Source organism: Mustela nigripes, chromosome 1, assembly GCF_022355385.1.
Source record: "Mustela nigripes isolate SB6536 chromosome 1, MUSNIG.SB6536, whole genome shotgun sequence".
NCBI lineage: Eukaryota > Metazoa > Chordata > Mammalia > Carnivora > Mustelidae > Mustela > Mustela nigripes.
This window is the reverse complement of record NC_081557.1, coordinates 218,480,981-218,501,889: the sequence shown is the minus strand read 5'-3', so window position 1 is coordinate 218,501,889 and position 20,909 is coordinate 218,480,981. Positions and strand designations below refer to the sequence as shown.

The 20,909-nt window shown below is 38.2% G+C and overlaps 1 protein-coding gene across 2 annotated transcripts in view; it reads right to left on the bottom strand.

Annotated features, from left to right (window-relative positions):
* The window catches only part of SLIT2 (slit guidance ligand 2), a 354,964-nt gene that overhangs the window by 8,910 nt on the left and 325,145 nt on the right, over window positions 1-20,909 (bottom strand). For both annotated transcript variants that reach the window (XM_059381673.1, XM_059381682.1), the window contains 4 exons: window positions 15,171-15,264; window positions 9,740-9,877; window positions 9,393-9,633; window positions 7,836-7,966 (listed from right to left, as the gene is read on the bottom strand). In XM_059381673.1, coding sequence (XP_059237656.1) covers window positions 7,836-7,966; window positions 9,393-9,633; window positions 9,740-9,877; window positions 15,171-15,264 — 604 coding nt within the window. The remainder of the gene's footprint in view (window positions 1-7,835; window positions 7,967-9,392; window positions 9,634-9,739; window positions 9,878-15,170; window positions 15,265-20,909) is intronic.

Below are 20,909 nucleotides of genomic sequence, written 5' to 3'. Positions count from 1 at the left end.
GGGATATACTTACTTCTCACCATGGAGGCAAAAATATGGTAAAATGGAAGTTGGGCTCAAGAGCTAATATACTGGGATGTTGACTAGGAAGAATGAAACAAAGGCTTAAACTTGGAAATATGGAAGCACGTGATAGAGAAACTGTGAATACCTAGTGTTCCCTACATAAAATGATGACTTAAATTTCTGGGTGCTGATACTTAAATTTGCAAATAGGAGAAGCCTGAAAATAATAGAAAAGTGTATTAACATTTCTGTATGGTTCTCAGCACAGGTGTCTAATAATATTCCTTTGTTTGCCAACATAGATTAAAAAGGTTTTTGTGATTTGACCACAGTATAAAGCATTCTTCAGAACTGTGAAAACATCTGAAGTTCTTCCAGTCTTAAGTGGTTGTAAGAGTCCACATGTCCAAAGATCTTTGATAACCTATCTCAGATATCATCTTTTTTAAATGATAAATATGAGATATGCCAATCAATATTTTCACCTTGTACAAATTTAATTATCCCAACATTTGATACCAGTAAAACCAACAGAGGAAACAATATACATGAAAATCATTTACTAAATAAAGTTTTGTACCTACTAATCGTGGTCTTATATAGGGTTGTCTTCTAAGGGAAGATACTGGATGGGGTTATCAATGAATGGCCAAGCATACAGATTTTGGAGTCAGACAAACCTGGATTTGAACCCTGGTCTTGTATTTATGAAATGTTTGACCTTAGACCATTTAGGAAATGTTTGACCAAACTGAGTTGCTTACAGACTTCAGTCTTCTCTTCAGTTAATGCTAATAAATATTTCTTCCTCTGATGATTAATTTGAGATCCACATGAAATGATTTTTTAAAAAGTGCAGGGTGAAACATCCAGATATAGAAAGTCCAAAGTTAAGTGTGAGATGTCAACATCACCCTTACTTCCACTCACTGTGATCATATAAATAATCTAATACTATTTCAGTATCTTCAGGAAGATATTAGTTAGCTTTATTTTTGGTACAAATTATAAAATAATGCTAAAGACTGGCAGAAATAAAATAACTTCTTTGGGAGCAGATCTTGTTGAAGTTACTTAAGTTTTAAGTAAAATATTAAAATGAAGATATGTCTTGAGTGGTGACCAATTGCTTTCTCCTTTGTGAATATAAACAGCATGTCAGTGGTTTTACAGGACTGCTCCGTGAACACAGACCTTGACTAAATTGTAAATATTAATAATGAGACTTCTTTTTTTATTTTACATTTGCAAGAAAAGGCCATTTGTGCTGGAAAGTGGGTTCTTGGTCACACATCGGTCTTAGGCAATTGATCCTGGTATATCATCACTAACGACAGTGGTTTGATGCAGTAAAACTGAGCAAGCTATATTAAAACAGGAAGTATGTATTCTTTCTGTATTCCTTAATGTATCCTTAATGTATCATTATCCAATGATAAGTAGTAGATGCTCAGTATATATATTAAGTAAGTGAAATATAAGGGTGATTTGTTAAGAATAACATACAGGTTTTTTTTTCAAGATTTTTATGAATTTATTAGAAAGAGAGAGGGAGAGGAGAGGGGAGAGAGAGAGAGAGCACCAGCATGGGTTGGGGGAGGGAAGGTCAGAGAGAGAGGGAGAAGCAGACTACCCACCGAGCAGGGAAGCCAGAGGCAGGGCTCCATCTCAGGACCCCAAGATCATGACCTGAGCCCAAGGCAGATGCTTCACCGACTGAGCCACCCAGGCACCCCAAGAATAACAGGTAGCTTTTTTTTTTTTCGTAATACTTGGGGTGCCTGGGTGGCTCAGTGGGTTAAAGCCTCTACCTTTGGCTCGGGTCATATCCCAGCATCCTGGGATCGAGCCCCCCATCAGGCTCTCTGCTCGGTAAGGACCCTGCTTCCCTTCCTCACTCTCTGTCTGCCTCTCTGCTTATACTTGTGATCTCTGTCAAATAAATAAAATATATATATTTTTTAAAAGTAATTCTAACTGGTTTACAGTTATAGAGTCAAGAGGCTTCAAGCATACTTAGGGATGGACATCTAAAATATGTATTTTTATTTAAAAATTTGGATTTTTTCAGTAGCCATATCCTGAAGGAACTGCTAGGAGGTAAATCTTGTTCAGCCTGTCCTAGGTCTCATTAGATCTGTGACATTGGATTAATGTGACATTGGATTAATATGACCTCAGGTCATTTTTCTCCATTTTATTTTCCTTATCAGGGAAATGAAAATACTAAGACCAAAGAATCACAAAGCACATACTATAGGCCAGGTAGTGTTCTAAGAACTTCATGTGTCTTAACTCATTAAGAATCACAACAGCCCTAACAGTTGGGCACTTATGGTACTCAACATGGAACAGCCAGTGGCTAATGAGATTTGAATCTTCTTCTAGATTACATATTTTTAACTATTATGCATCACTTTTGCAATAAAAAACCTAAAAAGTAGTGTGTTCTCACCACTAACAAGCCTTTAATAAGTGATTTTTCTCCCAAATAACCCAAGAATAAAGTTCTACAAAAAATAACCTTATATAATTGTTGCACAAATTGGTATTTTTACTAGAAATCAGAGAACTGTAAAAAAAAGTAATAATTTTATAATAAGAGTTTGAAGGTTATGAGAATGCATATAAGGTATACAGACTTCAAAGGTGGATTTGGATCCTATTTTCCCAATTATAAATTTAGACTGATTAAATGTTTTTCCTTCCCAAAGTTTTATTTTTCTTATTTTTTAAGAATTTATTTGACAGAGAGAGAGATCACTAGTAGGCAGAGCAGTAGGCAGAGAGAGGGGGAGCAGGCTCTTTGCTGAGCAGAAAACCCGATGCCAGCCAGACTTGATCCCAGGAGCCTGAGATCAGAGGCAGAGGCAGGGTAATAACCCACTGAGTCACCCAGGTGCCTCCCTTCCCAAAGTTTTAAATGTCTAAGCCGATCATTCCTGAACTTGACCAGAGTTATCACTAAGTTTGATTCCATTTATATTTCCCTGCAATTAAATGAGGACTCACCATGCTCTTCCAACAGATAAGTATTGCAACAATTAATTTAGATTCCTTGCTTTTTAAGATGACAGTGTGTGTACTGTCCTGAGGACAGTATTTCAGAACTAAAAATATCCGAAATCGGTGTTTCATGCTGCTTTCTAAAACATGAGCTTAACTGGGGATGTCCAGAAATCCTTTGGCTACATAGCTTTTAAAATAAAAGCAGCGGCTGACATACCAGTTGTTACTTGATACAACCGAGCCATGATCGATTTTCTCAGTCTATCATGGTCATTCCTACCTATCCACTCACTATGCATAATATCCTTTCGGTTTCTGAAAAATATTGGTAAACTTTCTTTCACTACTCCCCCAGGGAACTATGTATTGGATGACTCATGAGAGTTGCAAGTGAACCATCTAACAATGAGCCTTTCCCCTGGAAATGTACATTGAATTTATTACCACTATTATGTATTTAGTTTTACTACACTTACCTATTAGCAGAGATTTGGGTTTCTTGCATTTCTAAGTAGATGTATGAAAACAAAGCAGTTACTCAACTAGGTCTTGTGGTTGGCTACAGAGAAAGGTTAAAAACTCAGGGCTTAGAAGAAGAGGGGCTCTAACTTGCCCCTGATTTTCTTTCTTTCTGCAGGACATATCAACAGTGGCATTTTCATCATTCTGTCTCAGGCATAAATCTTAAGGTAATTCAGTGGTTCAGTAAAGATCAACAGTTCACTTGGCTTATGTGAGCTCTAGCTTTTCACCTTAAAAATTCAAAGTATCTGTTGGCATATTCTGTGCAATGGAATAGGAGTCAGACACCAGACAAATTCAACTGGTGTTCTCATTTTGATTACCTCTTGGATAGGGATACTCCACCATGAAGTGGGGATGGTAATACGGTATTTCCCTGCCTACCTATTCAAATCAAAAGGAATGGAGGCCAAAGGGGATTAAAGGTATTAATTGCACATGCATAAAGTTTTCAAAAGGATGTTTTACAACATGATTGATGGGTCAAGTTGCCTTTCAATAAATGCTTTTGAGGCAAATTACCTCATTTAAATAAAAATGCACTACATAAAAAGGGACTTGTAGGCTTGAACATACAGTAAGAGTCCCATGGAAGGCAATAACATCTGCATTTATTCTTCATTATCTGGATTTCTAGCATCAAGAATAGCCACAAAGCAGCAGCATCACCAATTACTGGGAGCCAACTCTATGCCTAGCATGAACACAGGGGCTCTATGTTTGTTACTTCCAATTCTCCCAGCCACCTGTGAAAAACAGGTATGATTCCAATGGCTTAGGGGAAGAAATGGAAGTGGTAAAGAGATAAAGTAACTTGTTCAAAGTTCCAAAGCTGGTAAACAGTGCTGTCTTCCCAGAGTATCAAGAATGGCTGAGCGTGTGTGTTGGATATGAGACCAAGGAGATTCTATTGTCCGTCTCTCCAATGAGACTCAGTTCTCTTTCCCATCCCTCTTCTTCTTTTTAATGTAAACCTATAAATCACGTAACCCAGAGGCTATATAGCCAACCAAACTTAACAACTGTCTGGGAAAAGTTCCCTGATGTTGTACTATTCCCCAGATAATGAATCTGTTCAACGCATGGTGTATGACTTTGTGTCCTCCTGCCCCTTTGTAAGATGGTTCACCTCACCTCCACATTTAAAAGCATTAATTAATTTCTAAAAATCAAAGCCTAGTTGACATAATGTTACCTTAGTGTCAGGTGTACAAAATAGTATAAATTCCAAGATGGGGGATTTCATAGGTCAAGGAGTAAATGTATTTATAGCCTGGATAGTTATTTTCAACAACCCTCTACAGATGTTGTAAACAATCTCTACTTCTAGTGTTATGGTATAAGGATAGAAGATAGGGAGGGACTGTGGACCCCAGGAAACAAACTGAGAGTTTTAGAGTGGAAGGGAGTGGGGGGATGGGTGAGCCTGGTGGTGGGGGTACATACTGCACGGAGCACTGGGTGTCAAACGTAAACAATGAATCTTGGAACACTACATCAAAAATTAATGATGTACTGTATGGTGACTAACATAACACAATTTAAAAAAGGGGGGGGAATGGAAGATACACCTTTCAAGTCCTCTGCTATACTCCATAAGGAGATATCAGGAAAATTTCCCTGTCTTGCTACAAGGTAGAAGAGAATGAAGACAATGTGAGCAGAGGAGTGAGGACAGAGCTGAGTTTGGAATTTCATCCTCAGAGGAATCTCACTGGGTATGTGTTGGATCATTATTTATAGATAGGATTTCTGAGACACAGAAATATTGTGTCTGTTCCAAGTTTATCCACTAGTAACTGGCCAAGCCTAGATCAGAACAGATTTCTCAGTCACTATATTTTTTTATGTGTCAAATATTAAATCTCCTAGTGTGCTGAAATAATTTGTCCACTATAGTTTCTACTTTACAGAAGCATTTTTTCTATTCCATAATGGTGTATGAATATATTCATATATATCTAATGTGTTCATATTATATACATAATCCATTATCAATCATCTCTCTACCTGAATCCTGCGTAATTACTGCTTTTATTTTACTTAAAAATAATGCGATGACTTTTCTTGGTTTTCATGCCATAAACCAAAAAGCAAGAGTTAAATGAAAACTGTTTTTCTTGGACCTCACAATAAGTGTCTCCATTACATGATGTACAAGCAGAGAAGTGGACTTCTGGTTTACAATGAAAAGTGTACCATGTGAAATTATTCTTTTTTTGGTAAATGTCCCAGGGTATGCTCTACTCTTTGTTAGGCAAAAATAGTAAGAACATAAACTCAAAGTTCTTTATGGTAAAATTCTCATTATGATATAATCACATGGGTTTCTACAACATATCTAGAAACATTTTAAATATATTTTAAGTGAACACTAACTTTAATAAGCCAATCTCAAGAAACTTCACTATTGCTTCTGAGAGTTCTATGCTCTTTTGTAGCATACGCTAGAACAAAAGAGAAAATTAAGAAAAAAAAATGAAGCACAAAAACAATATTCTGAAACTTTCTGATGGGCTGAAACAAACTGAGGCTAAATAATTTAAGGCCTAACAATATCTAAAATGTTGGCATTAATTTATTGCCATTTGGAGATGAAATTCGTATTCCCTTTGGAAACCAGTAATTATGCATTTGTTTGCATACTCTAAATATTCCCAAGTGGGTTAGCTCATCACCAGAAAGATTCACTGAATTCCATTCCTGGCTACAATTGGCATCTACTTTCCAGGAATTGTTATGAAGGTTCAAATAGGATATGAAGGCTTTTGAAGCTCACCAAAACATATGTCAAAAATATAGAGGTCAGTTTCTCCAACTTAATGTCCCAATCAATGCCCCCAAATTTGTTGCCAATCATGGTTGGCTTACAGATGCATTTGTTCACCACATATGGTATTTAAAAAAAAAAAAAAAGAAAGAAAGAAAGAAAAAAAAAGTGAATCAATACTTTAAGGATGAGATACTTTATATTTTTTTAAAAAATCCAGATTTATGCCTTTCCTTGAAAAATAAGAGTTCTAGTAAAACCGGGGCCCACATTTTTCCCATGGCAACACTCAGGGAGAACTGGGTGGATGAAGTCTGGCCCTGTTTTGACAAAAGTTTGCTTTTAGTTCACTCCAGACACAAACACTATTATGTTACCAACCTCAAGGCTGTTTATAATAGAAGTTATAATGTAACTTTAAAAAGTTAGACCTTTTCAAGAGTCAAATGATGAGAACATATTTTTCTCTGGTAACTGCCCTGATTAGTTCATTTAAGCTACCTGCCTGAAAAGAAACTGTGTATGACTTTGTGACCTTGTTTTAACTGGTGGCATTTAATTTCTACATGTGGATAAGCAGACTAGGTAACTTGTCTGTAAGACTATAGTGAATCGGTGTTGAGATCCAATAGAGGCCTTGGAAGGTAAATCTTATGCAAAAAGCACATTTCCAATAAGACTTATGCCCTATGAATACCAATTCTTTCATAACTACAAAATATCATCAATCTCATTACATTATTAGAACACTTACGAATTAAATAACATTACCAATCTCTTATTGTATGTGTACATTGGTATCTTCTGTGTAATCTCCCTAAGAGAAAGGGCTTTGTTCTTTAAAGCTTGGATCCGAGCCTGGCACATAGTTAGTGTTCAGTAAATATTAAATATGCCTTGCATGAAAGGTAATGTTAAATGGCCTATTGTGTTGAGTATCTTGCCTTTTCTTCTCTAGAGCTACTCTCCACCTGTCTTCACCCTGCTCTCAGCCCTGGGAGGCTCACGAACAAACTATATTATTGTCATCAGTAGATTTCTTCTTTCCTGGAATCCGATTTGGTCAAAGGGGGAGCCAGGGTTGGGGATTGTCGGGCAGAAGAAGAGCAAAGTTGGATATTTAAAACCCTGGTGCTTTCTCTGAGGACGGACTTCATCCTTTCATTGAAGGTCACAGCTGCTGCCAGGCAGTCTGAGCTACCAGTCCAATTTTGAGCATGGATTTCCATAACTGCTGTCCCCACTCACCCCTTCAAGCATAGGGGGGGTAGCTATATCCCTCTTTACTGGCCCCCAGTTACTGTGTGCTCTCTAACAATCTTTATAAGAAGTCCCCTTGAGAATCTCTCCTCCATCATCCAATTTGAGCATGACATCTGTTCCTGCCAGGCTCCTAAGTAATGTACTTATCATAACGACTGCCGTGGCCCAATTATGCCCTCCGCTCACCATTACAGAATAATAGAGAAGTAACAGCTTTTCACCGAACCACTGTTTTCACCTTTACCAGTAACTGAGAGACCTTCACCTGTAAATGGCAGAAGCCGGGTGCGAGCCGGTGTCGTAGCTGGCACGGACCCGTCCCCGGTACAGTTCAACGGCAATATGGTCCTTGTCACCCTTATACAGGAGGATCCCGCTGTCTTCATCTGTGGCAATCTGGTAGGAAGTAACCCTGACATTAGTAGGAGGCACAGTCATCCGCACGTACGTCACCCAAAAGAAGCAAGACTGCTCAGTGCAATTTTTACTCCAGCTTATTTTTTCCTTATGGCTGTGAGAAAGTAATAGTGCAAGGCACATGGAAGTGATGACTTGGAAGGTCACCTGTTCCTAAATTATTTTGATGCAAATAAATTTGTAAAGAATTAATTAAAACCAGTAACACTTAAGTCAACACCATGGGACATACTTAAAACTTTCTCTGCTGGAGGTTTTCATTCACTTGGTCTTTTTGCTCCTATTCTTCACAGCGCACAAATGGGAAAAAAAATCTGTTTTTTTTTTTCTCTTGCTTTTTGGCCTTTTTGTGCTTTTAAAGAACCAATTTGGTAAAAATTAGGTCTTACGCCTGAACCCCACTAGGTACTTCTTGTAACAGTCCAGTAAGGAAAACGCTGGAACAGAGGGAGGAGGGCTTTTTAAAGAAGGCGTGCTTGACTTCCTCAGGGCTGGAAGGGCTCCTGCCCTCACTGGAGTGTCAGGATAAGCCAAACAAGGAGCGGCATCTTTTGGAAATCAGCTAAAGTCATTTGCATTCAAAATACGTTAAAATATTTTCCTTATCAGATAAACACACAGCCCCAGTGTGCCCCATGTGTCCTCAATTCATAAACCCTCATCTAGTCTCACCTGTTCCGCAAGGGTCTGACTGACTTGCTCAAAGGGACAAGGTGATGTCGTTAAAAGTCTTACGATAACATTTGAATTTGTTCATTTCATGTCACTTCTTTTAAAAATTTATTTTTTATTTATTTGAGAAAGAAAGAGAATGAACCAGAGAGAGAACAAAAGCTGGACAGAGGGAGAAGCAGGGTCCCTGCTGAGGAGGAAGCCTGATGTAGGGCTCCATCCCAGAACCCTAGGATCATGACTTGAGCCAAAGGCAGACACTTAACCAACTTAGCCACTAGGCACTCTCATGTTGCCTCTTAAAGGTTTTGAGGTAAGAAATTAAAAGGCACTCGCTGAATATTTTATCAAAGTGTGTGATGTCACCCATGCTCTCCTCACCTGCAGCTTTCCTAAGAAAAGACCCTGAACTTGGAGTCCTAAAAATAAATATAATGCCTTCACTAGAGCACAAAACATGTTTTGTTGTTCTCTCTCTCCTTTTTCTGTTTCATAATCAAGTAGTGAATAAAAATACCTGGTTCCCATTTAGTTTAAAAAAATACAAATGTTGGAGAGAATGACTAAAGATTTTCACAAAGAGAGCATTTTCTGTCTTTGTGTTATGAGGACGGTAACCATCTCTTTAAGAAAGAGAATCACTCATGAACTACCATGGATGTTGAAGATTTGAAGTTGAAGGTGGCTTAGGATGAAATCAGCTCTCACTCCCTGGACACGGGATATGGCTTACCTGTAGGGTGATGTTCGTTTGAGGCCGGACCTTGGCTGAAGGAATTTGAAGATAAGACTCTTTGTTGACAAAATTCACGCTGACCAGCTTTTCACACTTCTCTCCCTGGTAACCCGGCAAACACTGGCAGATGGGCTCGTTTATCCTGATGATGCACTGAGCTCCATTCTGACAATCAAAGTTATCACAGGGGCTGGTTCGTGGGAGGACCATGGGTGGAGAAAATTCACAGAACAAGCCGCTAAAGAAAATAGCAACAATACATTGTTTTCACTTAGTTGCCGAGATGAGTTGAAGCCTTTCTGCACGACAGAACTCCAAACATGAAACTCTGTTTCTACGTTTACCTGTAACCTTCAGGGCAAATGCACGTGTAGCCGTTCACTGCATCTGTGCAGTGGGCCCCGTTTTTACACTTGTGATCTTGGCAGTCATCAAAGTCAATGTCGCAGTGTTCGCCCACGTACCCTGGTGTGCAGTCGCACCTGTTCAGTGAAGTACATATGAAGTACATATGAAGCATATAAACAGTTTCACACCCAACTGAGCCAAAGTAAGGACAATGGTTGCATTTCACCTAGAAAAAAGTTAGCACTGTCTTTGCAAACGTATTGAGTACACCTAAAACCACTGTAGCATTGTGTGTCAACTACACTTCAAGAGAAGGAAGTGACAATGGAAGCAAAAAGCACAAAACTCATATGGAACAGGCTCATGGAGCTCCCAAATTAATGGAGGCGTAGAAAACAGTTATTCCATGATTTCTCAACATGATCTGTCCGAGGGATGGTAAGGACTCTGATGATCGTGAGCCTCCACAATCCCAGTGAGCACGGAACTATACCCTCATTCCTCCTTCTCACCCATCCTTCCTTCTTTTCTTCTCCTTATCATGTTTGACTTCCTACTTCCTTCCTCCATCTTCCTTTCTTCCTTCCCCCCTTCTCCATCTTCCTTCGCTTCCTCTCCTTTCCCTGCTCTATCGTCTCTCCCCTCCCTCCCTCTGTCCCCACTATTTTTGCCTAGAGTGTCCTCTGTTTTCGTTGTTCTGATTCCTTTCAACAGTGGAGACCAAAAAATTGCTATGTTGTAAAATTTACCAAGAATATGAAACACATTTTAAAAATAATTTACATTTTTGTTTTCTCATAGGAAAGGGATATATTGGAATAAAATAGAATTTTATGAAAAAAAAATTGATGTCAACATTGGAAACTCTAATTCATAATGAATCCAGAGAATCATTATGGCAGAGCAGGGCTGACCTAATGGAGTAGGACAGGGAAACTGATTAAAAAAGAAAAGAGAGGGGTGCCTGGGTGGCTCCATTGTTGAGCATCTGCCTTCAGCTCAGGTCATGATCCTGGGGTCCTGGGATCCAGCCCCGTATCGGGCTCCTTGCTCAGCAGGAAGCCTGCTTCCCCTTCTCTCTCCCCCTCTCTCCCTGCTTATGCTCACTCTCTCACTGTCTCCTTCTGTGAAATAAATTAAAAAATCTAAAAAAAAAAAAAGTTTGTTCACTGTGGTGGCACAAGGTAAGATGGGGTCTCTGCCGCACTGACGGTGAAGAACCAGGGGTCATATACACATGGCATTCTTGGAGCACGTCCTCCTTGCCATGCCCTCTCTGACTACTGGGCATATACAGATTCACAGAATCCTTCTCCAGAGTCCTGGATTCACTGACTCCTTCTCCAGAGTCTACTACTTCACTGAACAGGTGAGGGAGCTGAAGGACAAACTGGTTAAAGACCTTATCCAAGGGCATTCAAATAGTAAATGCCACAGCCAGGCAGGAAACCTAAGCAATCTGAAAAGAGGGTCCAGATTTCTGACCACTGAAGGATGAAGGACTCAAAAGCTGCCAGAGGAAAAAGCAGTGTGGCAGGTGCAGTGGTTTTCAAAGCATGCTCTGAAGAGCGATCAGGGACCAGAGAAGGGAAGGAGGCTTTTGGCAGCTTCCTGCTTCCCTCCTTTCTCCTGCAACACTCTCTGGTTGTGATCATTAATTTTACACACTGGGCTTCCATGAGCATTTCTGTTTGGGGTTTAAGAGAGGGCTCACTGAGTTAGAAAGACAAACAAACCAGGAACCTACAGTTTATTTAGCTTTATAGAATTTGGACTTTGCAGTTACACAGAACTGCGTTTGCATCCCAGCTTCATCTCTACATGTATGTAATCCTGACTAATTTACTTAAATTTCCTAGGTGTTTGTGTCTTCATCACAGTACAACATAATTTCCATCTCATGGGTTTGTTAAAAGATTAAATGAAAACACTAGCTGTAAAAGACTCAGTATAGTGGCTTGATATATAATGCATGATCAATAAATAGTAAGGATTTAAACAATAATTCTATTAAGCCTTCATAACTCTATAAAAGTCTTTGTGGTTTAGTCTTGACTAATTTTCCAGTTTTCTATTTCAAAGCCATGAGAATTTAAGTGAATGAGGGTAATTAAAAATGCCCAAGTGAATGTGGACATTACTGAATACCAAGGGTTTTCTCTGAAAAATGTAAAATCAGGATTTAAGAGTTACTGAAGGGTTGATGAATTAAAATAAATGGGGGTACAGAACCTCTACAGGGAACAGACTTTCAGCTCTGTGTGTATGAATTAGGAAATAAAATGAGATCACTGCAGAAGCATGCTTGCTCTAGAGCCAGTGGTTTTAATACGAAATCATAACAAAGCAAAGTAAACAACACATCTGAAGTTAAATGGATCTTAAGTGGCCATATACATCCTCAAATAGATGGACAAAGTCTGGGGAGAGAGCTTGCATCAATGTTCATGTGAGCAGAACCACTGAAATGGGAGGCATTAAAAGAAAGAAGAAATGCTTTGAAACACTCTGAATTATTTATCTGAGAAAAGAAATCAAAGTAAAAGGTAAGAGAACCACACAATCACCACCAGTGGCTAGGAGCTATTTGATATTCTTTTCTCTACAAATACTATTTCTCAAGCCCATTAGTACTTGTTATGACAAACTTTTTTTTTTGTTTGTTCTTTCCTTGCTCCTCAGATCAAATTACAAAACTAAAGAAAAAATTTAATTAAGGATTCCTTAAGGTTTGTATTATCAATAAAACCTATTTCATTCCCTCAACTCTATTATCTCCCAAGGAGTGAGGAAGAAAGCAAAGACTATAAAATATTTGGCGGAGAATCCCAACAGCTGACTAAGGAAGACGCATGCTTGAAAATACTGCCTATGGCATATCATGGTCTAAAAATATCTCAAAGCAATTTAGGAGATTTATGAGGTATATAATAAAGCAAGAAAAGTAAAACCAGCTCTATTAGCTTAGTAATAAGAAAATGAAGTCGAAGAAACAATAGGGTCTGTCCAAACAACATCTGTCAGAAGAGGTTTTCTTTAGTAGTTTTATATAGTTTGGGTTTTTAAGTCCATTTTCTTTTTGCAACTCCCTCCAACTCCCTTATATCTCACAAGGTGCAATTGTTTATAATATGAGAGGAACGGCGTACACCATGACTTCCCCGGCTTTCTGCTAAACTACATACAGCCATAAAACAAGTTCATGAATTATGGCAGAAAACAATGGGTGCCCAAATCAGCGAGCCCATAAGCCAGGAAGATGCACTTCTCTGTGTGTAATTTAATTGACAGTAAGAGAAGATACTGAATGTAGGAGTAGTCTTTTTGAAGACCAACCCCCTCATTTTTTAATGGTTTCCATTAAGTCCCACAAATTCTTTTTCTTAGAATCACCATATGCAAAGTCCTGTGAAACATGCCAGGCAGATAAGCAGTTCTGGAAAACCATTGCTTTCCTGATAAATTTCTTTGAGAAATGATATTTGTTACATATGTCAATGGTGGCTTTTCTTTCTTTCTTTCTTTTTTAAATGGTGGATTTTTATTTTGCTAAATTCAATGTGGACAGATCAAAGATATTAGGAGTTAAAATAATCCATGTACAGTGCTTGCATGAACAGGATGCAATGCAGAATCATGTATAAATGAAGATTTCAATAAGACCTCTGGTTTTTGCATTGGATTGTAAACAAAAATATAACAAATTCTACAAAAGTAGAATCAAAGAATATTCTTTTCTTTTTCAATAAGGTATCAAATGGAATCAGTGGGTACTGAACTGTATTTGTATATTCTTCTTTTTAAAGATTTTATTTATTTATTTAAGAGAGAGATAGCAGGAGGGGGAGGGAGAGATAATCTGAAGCAGACTCCGTGCTGAGTGCAGAGCCTGATGCGGGGCTCGATCCTACCACTGGGAGACCATGACCTGAGCTGAAACCAAGAGTTGGGTACTTAACTGACTGAGCCGCCCAGGTGCCCCTGTATTTTTATATCCTAAAACTGTGTTTGCATATTCTAAAATTTTAAGCCACAGTGAATAAAAATATTATGTAAATAAAAGGAGAACAAGCATTTTATTCAGACTGATTTTTTTGGAAGGCAGTTCTGGAGATACTGACCCTACCTCCCATTCAAATTAGAGTATCTGATATCTGTGGACAGCTAACAAAATGTTAGAGTTCCAGCTTAATTCCCATATTATAAAACTGTTCCCCACTTCAGCAATACTTAATTCTTTGAATCCTATGGCAATTATGCCTAAGTTGTTTCTGAGATGATAATGTATGTGAATGTGAGTAGTTATAAAACACTACAAAATAGTGTGTTCTGACCTATGGCAGGTGCTCAGTCAATAACTGGGTAAAAGAACAAATCATTCTATCTGCTACTTGCCTGATACAAGCACAGCCCTGCTCTTGAACCCAACGGTGTCATTCCTGAGAATCCAACTTACCTTCTGTAACAAACCAACTGTAATGTTAATAAACTACAAGACGTCTTAGAAGTAACCTGTATTTGAAAAGTCACTCAACTGGGAAATAGGAAACCCAGCTCCCACCTCTGCCAATGAATAACCTTGAGCTCTTTGGACAGCCACCAACCTGTCTGGGTCCCGTTTCCCTCATGTTTAAAATGAAGAATTTGGATCAGATGATCTCTAAACTGCTGTCCATTCTAAGAAGAGAAGTTGCTGTTGATAGACCCTCAAACTATTTCAAGACTGTGGCAAAGGAATAATTTAATTTGATACCAAACATATTTCAGGAAGATTACTAAGGAGGAAAAGAAGTAATTTTAAAGTTCTGGGTTCACTTGAGGGAACCCTCTATCTAGAATGACTGCTTTGTCATCCCACAAAAGACAAACATACGGTGAAAGGAGCACTATTAATAACAATGCTGAGACAACGGGCAGAAACTGGGACTGTCCCCAGGCCTTCTGGGACATACGGTCACTCCATCTTCCTCACCTTGGATAGTTAATAATTGGTGCAGACCAAAATAAGAAAAAAAAAAAAAAAAGAAAGAAAAGAAAAGAAAAAGAAAAAAAAAATCTCAGTTACATTCAATTAACTCCCTAGTTACCACAAACTTATATTCAGATAATAAAGCCCCTAGCAGATATTACAAAATTATTTGGCCTGCAAATACATTTAAGTAAATTTAGTCAAAGTCTACTTTATTTCATGCATGACTTCCCAGGAAGAGCCAGGAAACAAACGGAAATGTCTTTTATTTTCTTTCCTGAACTAAAAAAGTCCATGCTGCATAGAAACATTCATAAAAATGCCACTGACAATGGAGGGCATCCCTTTCATCCTGAGCAAAAGTGTGCAGTGAGAGCGTGAAAGGAAGGTGAGGAAGACAGGCGCCCACCCCCATCCCCTACCGCCTCATCGCAAGCCCCAGGACAGCTCTGACTTACTGGAATCCCTTTGGCATCAGGATGCACTTGGAGTCGTGCTGGCAGGGGTTTAGGTCCTGGGCACAGAAGTCCAGCTTCTCCTCACACAACTCGCCTGTTAACATGGCAAACAATGTTAGTACACAGAGAAAGGTTAACAGGCTTCCCACCATCGGGCTGTCAGGGGCCTCAGAGGTTAGCACAGCTTGTGACTGGGGAAAAAATAAATCACAAGATACGGAAGCAGACGATCCAAAATGCTGGTTATGCTGCTAAACAGGCTTATGATATGGGACAACACAACTATTGTGGTTTTTAACTAATATGAGCCCCTTTAGAATATACTTAGAATATACTATTGGAACGAGGAAAAGGAAATCTGAATGCTTTTTGTTCCTGTTGTTTTATTTATGCTAAGTTGGGCTTTTTATTAAGTTATAGCATATACCCTTAGGATAAATGAATAGCTAGTGAATATTTACAAACTGAACCCATTCATGTAACCAGCATCCACATCCAGAAACACACCATTTACCAGTATCCCAGAAGCCTGACTCCAAGGGTAAGTAACCACTATTTTTTTTTTTTTTTAAAGATTTTATTTATTTGACGGACAGAGATCAGAAGTAAGCAGAGAGGCAGGCAGAGAGAGGAGGAAGCAGGTACCCTGCTGAGCAGAGAGCCCAATGCTGGGCTAGATGCCAGGGTCCTGGGATCATGACCTGAGCCTAAGGCAGAGGTTTTAACCCACTGAGCCACCTAGGCACCCCAAGTAACCACTATCTTAACAGTACCAAACATTAGTTGTGTCTGCTTCTGAATGTGACATAAATAAAATCATTTGGTATGTACCCCTTTATGTCTGGCCTATCCTGTTGTTTTATGTTTGGAAAAATAATCGTCATCTCTTCATAGTCTCCAAGGTCTTATAAAGTCTGGAAGAGAAAGACTTTGTTTCTCTCTTATGACTTAATTGCAACAGCTCAACAGAATAATCCTCAGTTATATCCACGGAGATAGAAAAAAGCAAAAGGAGAATCAATCAGAATCAATCAGAACATACACTTCTCCCCGCCACCCCCGGAGTATTAGCTACCACATAGAGAATAAATTTTATCAATACATGAGAGCTAAAAGCATAACCATGCAGATTCTAGACACTCTATGTTGAATTACATATCTGAAAACCCCTTAAGAAATGTCTTCAGTTGTAGGTAATATGTTCTATTTTGTCTTAGGCCAAATGTGATTTTCAGTGAGACTTTCCCAATCATTGTGTGAGATAATAAGTAACTAGAAAGATATAAAATTTGAAAGTTCTCACCTTTGCTACCTTACCTCTAAACCACTTTTTAATTGTGTTATATATAGTAAGTGCATGAATAAAATGACACAGCTACATGGACCTGTTGATTTACCAGAAACTATTAGAACTTTCATTCATTCAAAGTGTGTGGATTTAAATAACATTGGTTAAAAATCAGGAGTTTGCAGCGCATTCCTTTATTGTAAGACTGTCCTTTTAAGGTAAAACTTTGCTGCCTGATAGAAAGAGTTGTTTAGCAACTCAATGTGGCATATTATTTACATTTCAAGATCTGTATCCATGATGTAAATATGTAAATGTACCCATATCATTTTGATGTATGGTAAGTTAGGGTTTCTCCTGTCTCTTAAAGTGAACTAATTACATGGAAAGTCTCATTTATTTCTTCTACAAGAAGGCTATCTGTGTCGTTAGATTTGTGATACAACAAGATTTTTTTTTTTTTTTTTTTTTTTTTTTTTTAAGATTTTATTTATTTATTTGACAGAGAGAAATCACAAGTAGACTGAGAGGCAGGCAGAGAGAGAGAGAGGGAAGCAGACTCCCTGCTGAGCAGAAAGCCCGATGCGGGACTCGATCCCAGGACCCTGAGATCATGACCTGAGCCGAAGGCAGCGGCTTAACCCACTGAGCCACCCAGGCGCCCGAGTGATACAACAAGATTTAAACAACATTTACATGATGAGCTATCTTTAAACAGGGTTTATTTAAAGCTTTTCACTTTCAATTAGTTTTACTTTAAGTAATACCTCTTGATGGAATTCATTCATTATAATTTATCAGCCTACCATGATGAATTCATTTTTAGTTTTCTAATCAAATCTATTCGGTTGGATGCAGGCTGTTTACAGTAGTCTACAGAAAAAGAAGTTTGTAATAACCAATGATAGAGAGGAACCATTTAAGATATATAATAAATAAAAACGTATTTTCACTCCATATCCAAATAATAAATTGTTTTAAAAATTATAAGAAAAAGATAAATGTTTAACTTCTTATTCACTTGGATCCAATCTAAACTAAACCAACCCAATCCAATCCAATCAAGCCAACCCAAACCACAGTTCATTAAGGATTTACTGTATGATTCTGGGCTAGATTCTGCAGCCACAAGGACAGATGTTAATGGACTCTGCCCTCAGTCAGTTCCCAATCAACAAGTAGAGAAAGTCTGAGCTGGAGATAGGACATAGGGAAATTCATTTCTAAGAGAAGAAATTAGAGTTGACCGTTTATTCTCCATCACATGTTTCTTCATAAACTTGATGTGGAAAGGAGTGAGAGAGGAGATGGTTCTAAGACACTGTTGGCTAAACAGATTTGCCATTCTGTAGTCCACAGCTTTAAGACTAATTTAAATGCAAAAAAAAAAAAAGAAAAAAAAAGATTGATAGCTGTTCCTTATAAAATAAATATTCCTTATTTTATAACGAATCTATCTTATAAGAATAGCACGGCAGCAATATTAACCATTACTAAAGTCATGTATAAAAGTTCTCTGTGACCAATACATAGCTACACATTTGACTCTGGTTAAGACTGGCTGATTACTTCCAAAAGGATTTATCTCCCTTTAAGTGTCACCAAATATTACAATACTAACAAATATTACAAAAATTTCCTCTACATCCTATTACTGCCCAACTCACTTCTAAAGCCAAATCTTGCAAGCTATATTCGCCTCCTGTGTCTTTGTATGATTTTACAAATTTATCTCAAGTTCATGTCTGGGTTAATGGTGTTTCCTTTTGTTTTAGTAACTTTACTAAGTTCTGCTGTCAGTTTTCCATCCCTTATATATCTCTTCTTTATGAAATCTTCCTGGATCTTTTCATCCACTTGGTATTAATCTACAATTTGTGTATGTCATGTTTGCCTGTTCCTATCTTACGGCACACATACTATATGTCTTTATTTACTGACTTAAATTAATAAGTATTTGTATAGTGTTTACCACTCTGTATCCGACAGTTATTTATTTTTTTTATTTAACAGACAGAGGTCACAAGTAGGAGAGTAGCAGAGAGAGGGGGGGAAGCATGTTCCCTGCTGAGCAGAGAGCCTAATGCGGGGCTAGATCCCAGGACCCCGGGACCATGACCTGAGCCTAAGGCTGAGGCATTATTTAACCCACTGAGCCACCCACATGCCCCTATTAGGCAGTTTTAAACATTGTACCAATATAGAGTCACTTAAGCTCATGACAGCCATTTAATAAGGAAAGGTAAGAGTGCTGCACCCTTTTAGATGTCATGGATATTATGCTGTTTACCTTGTTTCCTGTCTTTGACTGAAAGATCACTGAGAGCAATATCCTTGGCATATTTGCCTTCATAACTTTATAAAGTATGATAAGACAGACTAAAATAATAGTTATTGAAAAAAGATACAAGATCTCTATCTTACTGACCTATATTCAACTTGGATCTCATTTTATCCTTTACATATTTTTCTGTTTAATTTTTCCCTAATAATGAACCACCCATCTTTGATAATAAATAGTTTACGACTTTCCTTTAAATATTACTTTAAATTTTCTCTGGTCAATTATCAAAACAAATGTTTGCTTTGGACTATTTCTCTTTCATGTTTTTGAATTATATTGGATTCTGCTGTATTTGGGGGAAGGGAGCTTTTAAAGTTCCAGTACTGTCCAAAAATTCGAAGGGCTCAATATAAGATGGGAATTGTAAAAAAAAAAAGGAATTGTAGAGGGCTCCACAGACGAATGCAGAACTTTATATATGTCTACTTCTCAACCATAAAGAAAGCTTGGGTATTTGAAAGTTGCATTGCTTTTCCATGAGGAACAGAAATAACATTCACTAACAGTTGGTCATTGACTCATATGCTTTTCATTACTATTGAAAAATTTTCTCCTAAAAGTCACAATATTAGGTGAACGTTATACAATCTTTCTTCCTTCCTTTCTCTCTCTCTCCCTCCCTTCCTTTTCTTTTTCTTTTCTTTCCTTTTCCTTTCCTTTTCTTGTTTCTTTCTTTCTTTCTTTCTTTCTGGTATATGCGTGGTTATAGCTAGTACCAAATTAGTGAAAAAAAAAAATCAGGGGAATAATAGAAAATAAAGCAACTGAATTTGCTCTTTTGATGGTCCAAGGCCAGCTAAGACAGTATCATGCATGTCTAGCTTCCTTCCTGAGATGGTAAAGCATGAACTGATAGAAAGGAAAGGTAGAAATGTTCTTTATTCTATTACGCATAGTTAGTGTTGTAATCAATTATCAGGTCTTTATATTTGAACAGGGCAGCAGGAAAGATAAGTCAGCTCACTGGAGTGGTTGAAGGCAACCCAGGAACTCCATAACTTATTCCAACCCACCCTGGTAAATCCCAGGAAATCCTATTTTTTTTTTTTTTTTAATTTGCTTTAAGCTCTATACCCTTAGAAGTCCCCAGTGGGCTTTCACTTTTAATTTGTCTTATGCTTGGAGTTTTCAGCTTTTTCTTTTCTTTCTTTGTTTGTTTGTTTCTTTTTTTGTGTGTGAGAATTGAAATAAAAGGTGTGTGTGTGTGTGTGTGTGTGTGTGTGTGAAAGAAAGAAAGAGAGAGAGAGAGAGAGATATCACTGTTTTGGAGAAGAAATGTAAAGTAGTCCAAAAGGAAGCATACAATTATTTCTTCAGATTAACAGAGGTTAGTGATTGATTTGTTAGAACTTGTGAAGAAAAGGTATCACATCTTCTAAACAGGTGTCTTTTTTTTATTATTAGAAAGTGACATCTAGTTCTTGGATCACTTCTTCCTGTTTGTATCTCTCAGGTAAGTATGGCAGAGAGTGGGACCAGAAATGGTCAAGTTCCACAGTGATACTAGCATGAGCAGGGAGGGAGCAAGGCAAGAGTGATGCCCACTCCCCGAAAAGGGACCGACTTCTCCAAGCCCTCTCTTGAGCATTCTGGCTCCGTTGAAGGATGGACTGCAGAAGGGCAGATAAAAATGGACACAACACATGATTCAGCTTGTACTTAGGTAGTGGTAGATGAGATGGATGGCCTGGAGAGATGATTAGGAAACAAAATTCGTGAATTTGTGATGGGGTGGATGAGAGCAGGGGAGAGAGAAGGAGCTGTCTCAGACTTCTAGGTGTCTGGTATGTATATTTGGATATACCTTTTAGTGACATTGAAAACGCTGAAATAACCAGATTTTCTGAGGCAAAATCAAGAGTTTAAAATGTAGTGTTGTAGTGTTATGGGTTGAATTGTGTTCCTCTCTCTGTCCCCTAAAAAGGATATGCTGGAGTCTTCCCATAGCTCAGAATGTGGCCTTATTTGGAGATGGCCTCTTTGCAAAGATAAAAGTCATCAGGGTGGGCCCTTATCCATTACGGTTGATTTTCTTATAAGAAGGGGAGATATGGCACAGAGAAAAGACTGACGGGACACAGGGAGAAGATGACCACCCACAGTCCAA